General features: G+C 50.8%; 2 protein-coding genes across 2 annotated transcripts in view; one reads left to right on the top strand and one right to left on the bottom strand.

Annotated features, from left to right (window-relative positions):
• SYN1 (synapsin I) overlaps positions 1–9,720 on the bottom strand; it is a 36,780-nt gene that overhangs the window by 2,834 nt on the left and 24,226 nt on the right. Inside the window, exons 6-12 of the mRNA XM_006772141.2 lie at positions 3,860–3,922; positions 3,010–3,152; positions 2,845–2,919; positions 2,645–2,747; positions 749–889; positions 474–531; positions 3–376 (exon numbers count right to left, since the gene is read on the bottom strand). Coding sequence (XP_006772204.1) covers positions 3–376; positions 474–531; positions 749–889; positions 2,645–2,747; positions 2,845–2,919; positions 3,010–3,152; positions 3,860–3,922 — 957 coding nt within the window. The remainder of the gene's footprint in view (positions 1–2; positions 377–473; positions 532–748; positions 890–2,644; positions 2,748–2,844; positions 2,920–3,009; positions 3,153–3,859; positions 3,923–9,720) is intronic.
• The window catches only part of TIMP1 (TIMP metallopeptidase inhibitor 1), a 3,606-nt gene continuing 2,346 nt past the window's right edge, over positions 8,461–9,720 (top strand). Inside the window, exons 1-2 of the mRNA XM_006772135.2 lie at positions 8,461–8,531; positions 9,398–9,526. Coding sequence (XP_006772198.1) covers positions 9,406–9,526 — 121 coding nt within the window. The 5' untranslated portion in view covers positions 8,461–8,531; positions 9,398–9,405. The remainder of the gene's footprint in view (positions 8,532–9,397; positions 9,527–9,720) is intronic.

Here is a 9,720-nt window from a genome sequence, read left to right as displayed (position 1 = left end):
CCCTGGCGCTGCTGCTGACCACCCGGTGGAGCCCCTGAGGGCTTTGGTGGAGCCTGACCAGAGACGGATGTCTGACGGGTAGCCTGTGGGGGGCCTGCCTGGCGCTGGGGAGATGGGGAGGCAGGTGGGCGGGCTACTGGAGGGGCCCCAGGTCCTCCTGCCACTGGCCGGGATTGGCGGCCTTGACCCTGGGTCAGTGGTGGAGCTTGGGACATAGGCTGCTGCGACGCTGATGTGGGACTTGGTAGGCGTTGGGGCAGGGGGCTGCCAGCTGGGGGTCCAAGGCCTGAAAGGTGCTGCTGGCCCTGTGGGGGCGGGCGCTGCTGCAACGGAGGTCCCTGGCGTTGGGGGCCTGGGCCCGGCTGTGGAGGGCCACCTGAGCGACAGAGAAAAAGAGTTCACATGTGAGAGCCAGCAAGTGAGAGGTAGGGGGCTGCTGGAGGGTAGGCACCGGGAAGTCGCCCCTCACTTACCCTGTGGCGGGGGTCGTTGCTGAGCCGGGGGACCCGAGGGCTGCTGGGGTTCAGGGGACTCTTCCTTTAACCTGTGCCTGAGTGTTTCTTTCTCATCCCTGTCTTTCTCTTTATTTCCCCCAAGCACTCAGGGCAGACAGGTTAGCAGCTATTTGCCCATTTTGAACACAACTGGTCATTGTGATCACATGCGTCATGGTGATGCCCTTAGCCTGCTGCTGTTTAGCACTGGGACACAGCAGGAGCAAGGGCTGGCCTGCCCACCAGTAGCTGACCTGGCTGTGGGAACCCCTGCCAGGGGAGACATCCCGCTGCCGGGGCAGGGCCTGGGCCATCTTATTGACCACGAGCTCTACGATGAGCTGCTTGTCTTCATCCTGGTGGTCACCAATGAGCGGCATGGAGGAGCCCACCACCTGGGAGAGAAAACACGCAGTGAGGAAAGAGGAGGAAGTGCATGTGAGGGTTACAGTGACTAAGTGCTTTAAGTTGGCAGAGGGCACAGTGGCTGCCAAGGAAACGAGCTTCAGTCTGAGAGACGCCGATTAAGAGTGTGAGGAAGGCTTGTCTCCTACTAGGGAGGTACTGACAGCTGATGAGGTGCTGTCCTAGCAAATTAGGGCCTCCAGGCCGCACCTAGTTTTTGTATGGGCCCTGAACTAAGGATGGGTTTTACATTTTGTAATGGTTGAAAAAAAAGCAAAAGAAGATTTCATGTTGTGAAAATTATGCCAAAAAAAGTTTTAGTGGAACACAGCCACAGATTTTTTAAAAAAATCATCACCCAAGCATATTTCTTCCATTGATTTAGAGAGAGTGGAAGAGAGAGGAAAAGACAGAGAGAGATATCAATGTGAGAGCAACCACATCAATTGGTTGCCTCCTGCCTGGGCTGGGGAGGAGCCTGCAACTGAGGTACGTGCCCTTGAGAATTGAACCTGGGACCCTTGGGTCTGTAAGCTGACACTCTATCCACTGAGCCAAACTGACTAGGGCCACACATTAAAAAAAAAAGAATGTTCTCTAGCCATGACCAGTTTTGCTCAGTGGATAGAGCGTCAGCTTGAGGACTGAAGGGTCCCAGGTTCGATTCTGGTCAAGGGCATATACCTGGGTTGTGGGCACATCCCCAGTGGGGGTGTGTGTGTGTGCAGGAGGCAGCTGATAGATGTTTCTCTCTCATCGATGTTTCTGGCTCTCTGTCCCTCTCCCTTCCTCTGTAAAAAACCATTTTAAAAAAGTGAAAAAAAAATACGTTGTCTATGGCTGCTTTTGCAGTTGAGTAGCTTCAACCTACTGAACTGTAACTCATAGTTACTATATGGCCCACAAAGCCTGACATGTGCACCGCCTGGCCCTTTCCAGAAAACACTTGCCCATCCCTGCTTTATAGAGTGCTAGGTACTCTGTCCTTTACAAGGAACTTTGTGGTTTACAAAGCTCCTTGCCCTTGACACATAGGGAGATATGATGTGTTTAGAGTTCAGGAAGTGCTTTGCAAATGGCACCAATGTTTACAAACTGCATTGTCATGCATGAAGTGCTGCTGTTTACCAAGCACTTCAACTCTTCAAGGCATTTTATAGTTTACAAATTGCTTCACTGTTTACCAGGGGTACCACTGTTTACAAAGAACTTTAGAATTTTGAGAGTCCTTTGTTTCAATAATGAGAACTTCCCAGTTTACAGAGCTCCTTTTTAATAGTTTTATAAAGCACTTTGCTGTTCACCAAGCATGTCCTCATTTATAAGGTACTTGACTGACAGTTTACAGAATGATTTTGTATCAACCAGTACTCTTTGCAAAGTTCCTTTCAGTTTACAATAGCGCTTTGCCGTTTGCCAAGGACCTGTCAGTTCACAGAACACGTTAAAGATCATTAAGTGCTTTGCCATTCACCAACGGGGCTCAATTCACAGAGCAGTTTATAGTTTAACAAGTGTTTTGCTATTCACTAAGGATGTCCAGGTTTACAAAGCAGTTGACAATTCACTATGTATTTTGCCATTTGCCAGGGTATCCCAGTTCAAAAGGCACTTTACAGTTTACTAAACATTTTGCCATTCACTGAGGACTTTCTGGGCCATGGAGTGCTTCACAGTTTATGGACTGGTGCTTCCCTGCGCCTGCGCCTCCCTCTGTGCCCCCACCAATCCCTGGGTTCTCCCACCTCAATGATGTGATCCCTTCCGTCCTTGCCATGCAGCGCTTCCACTGCGCAGATGTCCAGTCCCCCAAAAATCTCTGAGCATGTATCCACCCACAGCTTGTACCTGGCAACACGTGGGGTGAGAGAGCCTGTCAGTGCCTTGATGGAGCAGCCACAGTCCCACCCTCACTCCCCTTCCCCGAGGAGTTCAGGCCACCCACCTGTCAGACATGGCGATCTGCTCGAGCATGGCAGAGCCAGTGTTGGTCTTCCAGTTTCCTGACACTGAGGTCCTCCTGGGAGACAGGAGAGAGGAGAGAGACTCAGGGGGACTGTGAACTGCACAGGGCAGAGCAGGGGACCTAGGCCTCGATTTCTCCACTCACATGTAGGCCTTGTAGTTCTGCCCAATCTTCTGGACGCGCACATCATATTTGGCGTCAATGAAGGGCTCAGCAGTGGCGTACGTCTTGGTCAGGGCCACGACGCTTGCGATGTCCTGGAAGTCGTGCTGGTTTTCCACCTTGACCTGTGGGTGGGCTGGGGATCAGGGCCTTGGCAGGATGGGGCGGCAGTGGGGGTGCCTCAGGGTGGGTGTGTGCACACAAGTGACATAGGTGAGCTGAGTACACAAAAATTCAGTGGACATAGCGAGGCACTGATGCATGCATAATTCTGGGCCTCCTGGCTTTTACATGTATGCACCGACAGGAAGTTGGGTGTATATCACTCTCTAAATATACTGAAAATGATTGAATTGTCCACCTTATATGGGTACGTTGTATGGTATGTGAATTCTATCTCATTCAAGCTGTAGCAAAACTGTGTATATATACAGATATCTATACAGACACAAAATCAGTGGTACATACAATAAATGAACAGAAGCAAGGACACACTCCAACATAAAAATTACAAGTCTGCTTTCTACATACACAGAGACAAAATCAGGGGAACAGAGAGATGGAAAGCATACAGGACCCCAAGACCCTTGAACATAAAAGATTACATAGTGTGTGTTCCACATAGAGGCATGCATATACACAAAAGAACAGGCACACAAACTGGCTGAGTGCGTGATGGAAAACTGGGCCAACAAATGTGAGGGGAAAGATACAAATAGATAAACACCCCAGGGCACACAATTATACAAAATTAGCGGTGTGCACTGAATACATAATATACATCTACATACATTTATGAACACACAAGGACACGCCCAACTCGGGGACTCACCTTGCCCATCCCGGAGTGTGCATGCCCCATCTTCACAACCACAGGGTATGTTGTGCTGCTGAGCTGGTAGGGTGGAAAGGCAGAGCATGGTCAGGGCAGGAGGGCTGATTGCCAGGGGTGGGGGTGGTGTTGAGGGGAGCCCATCCGGCAGGAGCCACATGTTAGGAGCCATTTCCCAGAAGAGGCAGGTCAGAGATAAGCAGACAGCAGCTGGGGATCACACAGCACCTCTGAGCTCAGAATCAAACCCGGAGCCCTTTCTGCCTGTCCCTCCCTCCACCCACCCAGACTTCCCGCCTCTGCTTTCCCAGGCAGACGCATGGGAAAAGGGGGGGGGGCGCTTTTCCGGAAAAGGGAAAGTTTATTTATACAGTAACTGGATGATAGAGAAGTGAGTGTGTGCGTGGGGGTGTGGTGGTGAGCATGTAGCAACTGGACCCCTCAGCCAGGCCTTGTATGTAAGCCTTGTCCACACACATACACAACCTAGAGACACACACCAGCCCTCCAAGCTCTGATCTACACAACCAAACCCAGAGATACCCATGCACATTAGACCCACAACATGGAGAGACCTGCAACCAACACAAGCTCTGGAGCACCTCGCCCTCCAACTGCGTAGATGCCCACAGTCATTCAGCCAGCCTCGTGCTCACGTGTGGGGCAGGGGCCAGAGCTTCTGTCAGCCTTCTGGCCTGGCAGCACCAACACTTTCAGGCTCAGGCACACACACAGCCCCCTCCCATCACCCAAATCCACACAATATAGAGGGACACACACATCGGGAAAGATTACCCATGTAATACAAAGACAACCCTCAGGGCACAACCATAGCACCCAGAGGCATTCACAGCTCTGAGAGGTACACACAACAGAACTGGGCATGTAGTCAACACTCACAGACACACATACAACACTCCAGGGCATACTCCCAACAAACAGAAGGACCCACACCACATACAAAGAAAGGTATCCAGACAGGTATTCACAGAACCACTGAAACCCACGCCACACTCCTGGGCACACAAAAAGTATATGTAGGGACACAACATACCTTGTCATATGTAAAAACAGAGAGGCATACACGCAACCAGAGACACCACAAACCTCCTAAGCATACAGACCACACTTCTGGGCATGTACACGCACACACACTCTCACATGCTCACACATTCAGGTGCCGGCATACATCAAATCTCCCAGATCCTGGGCAGGATCCAGGGGACCAGGTTGGACGACCCCAGCCCCATCATAGCAGGATGCACGCAGCACCACGCCCTCCATCTGCCATGCAGACAGCTGCCCCACGGGGTAGAGAGATGGCATTCCGGGAGGGGTGGCTGGGGCGGCAGTGGTTCCCAGTTCCCGACAGGCACAGGAAGCCCGCAAGCTCTGGGTGACCGATTGACCTTCAGGCGTGCCCGCCCCCCCCCCTGCACTCCCACCTTCCTCATTTCCCAAATGCTTGGCGTCATTATGGGGCGCGGAGAAGCACTGTGTTGGGATGGGCTTGCGGGATCCTCTAGGTAGTGTTGCAGGGAAACACTGCAGAGGCGGTTGGTGACATAACAACACGCACACTCACAGCTCACAGAGGGGAGGAGAGACGTTCACAATTACATGTGCAACCCAGACCCGCTTTACAGAGGCAGACACACAACTCCCAGAAGCAACACAAAACACACAGGGCAACACAAAACCCTCAGGTCCATACATACACCACATACATGCCATCTAAAGGCTCACGGGCAACTCTCCTGGGCAGAGACACAGTAGAGAGCTGTGCACAAGCGTGCGCGCACACACACACACCCCAGATTTTCTAGGCTCCTCTTTTTATAAACCCTCCTATTTCCTCTGGGCCTGGGCCTGAACACAACACTGTGGACACGTGTGTGCCCACGAGAGGAGTGCTGCACTCTGGGGTCCTCTGGAGAGACATAGCTTTGAATCTTAGCGTTTTCTCTTCTTTTTTAAAAAAATATATTTTTATTGATTTCAGAGAGGAAGGAAGAGGAAGAGAAAGATAGAAACATCAACGATGAGAGAGAATCATTGATTGGCCACCTCCTGCACGCCCCACACTGGGGATCAAGCCCACAACCCAGGCATGTGCCCTTGACTGGAATCGAACCTGTGACCCTGTAGTCCGCAGATCCACACTCTATCCACTGAGCCAAACCAGCTAAGGCACATTTCCTCTTCCTAAAACCATGTGGGACCCTTGGCAGGTCACTTAACTCTCTTTGGGCCTCAGTTTCTTGATCTGTAAAAAGGGCACAGTCAGGCCCAAGCACTTGGTATGCTTGGAGATTGCCAGGTGTCCGTTCTGCACCCCCAGTTGGGCGCCACAGCCCCCACCCCCCACCCAGCCCCTCAGATGGTCACACACCCGGACACCCCTTCATGAAACCCTACCAGTTTCAAAACCTGCACAATAACCTGGTTCTACACGACCCCTCACATGTAGATAGTCGACACAACTCTGTGCTGACGCAGTTTTCGGAGTCACAGAGCTGGCGTCAGAGCCAGATTCAGCAAGGGGCTGCAGCAACACTTCCCCTGCCCTCACTTCTCCTTTTGGCTCCACCGCTGGCTTACTCAGTTCCCTGTCTCATTCACTCTCACTCCCCTACTTTCACAATCAGCTTCTCCAAATTCCTGGTTTACGTCCTTCCCTCCCTCTTTCTTGTTATCCCAACAGTCATTTCTTCACTCTCATTCCTGGGCAGCTCACTCAATCCTTTGTGTGTCTCAGTTTCCGAATCTGCATAATGAGAATATGAACAGTCTCTAACTCACCAGGATATTGTGTTATGTTGGGAAAAATGCTTAGCACAATATCTGGCACACAGGAAGTCTGCATCCTCCAAAAGTGTTGGGTACTATTATTATTATTGGCTTATCGTCTTTCGTTAGCCAACATTAACAAGGAGGCAATCTGGATTGACTGAGAGATAAAGTATTTACACAAAGATTTTAGAACAGTGCTTGCTACCCATTAAGCACTCCGTAAGTGTTGGTGGTAGCTTTTGTTGTTCTGATGGTGTTGCTGTTGATTGGGTTAATCTCCCTAAATTAATCCAGCTTCATTAGCAAGAGGGTAATGGAGACTGAATAAAAGAATTTCCGCAAAGACTCTGGGGCACGGTATACAGTAAATGCTCAATAAGTGACTGCTATCATGACTACCATCATTATTACTGGTCCGTCCTTCCTGAACAACAGCGGCTGTTAATCAGCCCGGAAGCCCTTTCCCAGGACCCTAGGAAGATTGAGATAACATCTGGAATCTGGCAGGCAGGGGTTGTCTCACCCCACCCCCTACCAGAGGCATGGTCAGGGAGGGGATGATGGGGAAGGGGCAGGGCAGGATGGAAGAGTATCAGTTTTCTCCTGACTCACTCACTGGTCTCTTTCACCACCATTCAACTCCCCCCACGCCAGGGCTCATTCGTTAACCATCACCTTCCCGCTTGCTAAACCTGGATTGAGATCCTGGGGTCAGTTGTCCTAAATCCAATCCCAGCCATACCCCGTGATCCGTGAAAGTTCTTCAGTTCCTCTATTCCTCAGTTTTCCTCATCTGTAAAATGGGAATAATACTGGTACCCATCTCAGAGGCTTATTATGAGCTTTTAAAAGTTGAATTATAGTTGACATACAATATTATATTAGTTTTAGAGGTACACTATGTTGGCTTGAAAATTTTATACATTATGGAATAATCACCATGATAATTCTAGTTAGCATCTGTCACCATACAAAGTTATTACAATACTGTTGAGTATATTCCCCTGTGCTGTACATTGCATTCCCATGACTTACTTATTTTATAATTGGAAGTCTGTACTTCTTAATCCTCTTCATCTATTTCACCCACCCCATGCCCCCTCTGGCAACCACCAGATTATTCTCTGTATCTATGAGTTATTTCTATTTTATTTTGTGGGGGGTTTTTTTGGTTGGTGTTTTAGATTCCACATATAAATGAAATCATAAGGTATTTCTCTTTCTCAGGCTTATTTCACTTAGTATCATATCCTCTAGGTCCACCCATGCTATGGCAAAAATTGTGAGCTTTAAGTGAGATAAATTATGCTGAGTGCCTGGTACACAGTTGGTGCTATATAAATGCTATTTGCCTGTGTTTTTTTGAGCAGGGTTGAGATCCAGGCTCTGGCTCCAGGCCACCTGAGTTCAAATGCCAGTTCTGCCACTTATTAATTGTGATCTTGAATAAGTCACTTAATCTCTCTGTGCCTCAGTTACTCCACACTGTATTCCTCCTCCACTCACCTGCCTCATCTCCTTCCACTGCTTCTACCTGTCTCCTCTCTGCCTCCCTGACTCCTCACCAGTTTGTGGGATCTACCAGAGACGAATTTTTGTGTGTGCTTGGTATGCAGTATCTGCACAAGACATGTTTGTTGACGAAAATGAACTACTTCGGGCTTCAGCCATGGGGAGTTTGCGACCCGTGGGTGACTGGGTAGACTGTGGAGAGTTTGGAGTCTACAGGAAATTGCCTTGGGGGAATCCTGACTCTAAGCACTCCGTAGAGGCCTCGGGTTAGGACTGGAACGGGTTCTGGCTCTATGCTTTATTTATCCGCTGCTCAGGCCCTGCCGCCATCGCCGCAGACCCAGCGTCTAGAGAAGCTCCATCAGAGGTAGGTAGGGGGGTTGGGCGGCCGCAAGGCCTGGGCCTGGGCAGAGCTTTCCTGCCGCTGCACACCTCGCTGCTCAGCCCCAGCGGCAGGCAGAAAGGCAGGCACCGGGACCCTGGACTGGTCAAGGGGGAGAGGGCGGGTGTGGGGGGCTGGAACTGCTCGAAACTCCCGATACCCATCCTAAATCTGCCAAGCTCATGAGCCCCTTAGATGACAGCAAGCGGCCATTTCCCCTAAATTCCCTCATTGTCCCCCAAGTCTCCCACCCCCAAACTTCTGAACCTCCCCAAACTCCCCCAATACCCCAGACTCCTAAATCCTCAACTCCCTAAACCTCAAAACTTCCTCTGCTCCCAAATCCCTTGGCGCTTCCATCCTCTTAAGGCCCCCAGAACTGCCCCAAATCCTTAAACCCCCAACCTCCTCCAAATTCCTCAGCTTCCCTCAACTCCCAGGCCTCCTGGGCCTCCTCTATCTCCCAATATGCACACCCCCAAACTCCCAAATTCCTATAGTTCCCCAAACTGCAAATTCCTTCCCCCCAACTCCTCCACTTTCCGACTTCCCTAACCCCCCAGGTCTTCAAACTCCACCACCACAACCCCATAATCTCTGCCACTTATACTGTCCCCTAAATCGCTCAAACTCCTCAACTCTGAAACTCTCCCAATTCCCCTAAAATCCTCTGGGCTCTCAAATACCCATCCCCTTAAAATGCCCAAACTCCCAACCCGTCTAGCCCAAGTGTGGCAGACTAAGGCCCGTCCATGCTGCTGGGGGGAGGGTAGAATGGGGTGAGAGGCCTGCCCAGGTCCCCGGATTGGCTGGGCTGGAGGCCCCCTGACCCCTCCTCTCCACCCTTCCAGAACCCATCATGGCCACCTTCGAATCCCTGGCCTCCGGCATTCTGTTGTTGCTGTGTCTGACAGCCCCTAGCAGGGGCTGTACCTGTGTCCCATCCCACCCACAGATGGCCTTCTGCAACTCTGACCTCGGTGAGTATACCCTACTCTGCTCACATACTGTGTTTTGGTTTCCCTCTCAGTCTAGTGGGGTTCAGAATGATGCTCACCTCTAGAACAATTCCACTCAGCCCTGCCCTGACTCTCCTTTTGACACATGGCATCCTCACGCAATTCCTTGATTACTCCAGGCCTAGTTCCCTCCTCAGGGCCTTTGTACTGGCTGT

This window comes from Myotis davidii, unplaced genomic scaffold (assembly GCF_000327345.1).
Source record: "Myotis davidii unplaced genomic scaffold, ASM32734v1 scaffold2786, whole genome shotgun sequence".
Taxonomy (NCBI): domain Eukaryota; kingdom Metazoa; phylum Chordata; class Mammalia; order Chiroptera; family Vespertilionidae; genus Myotis; species Myotis davidii.
The sequence above is the reverse complement of the archived record's forward strand: the minus strand, read 5'-3'. Positions and strand labels throughout refer to the sequence as shown.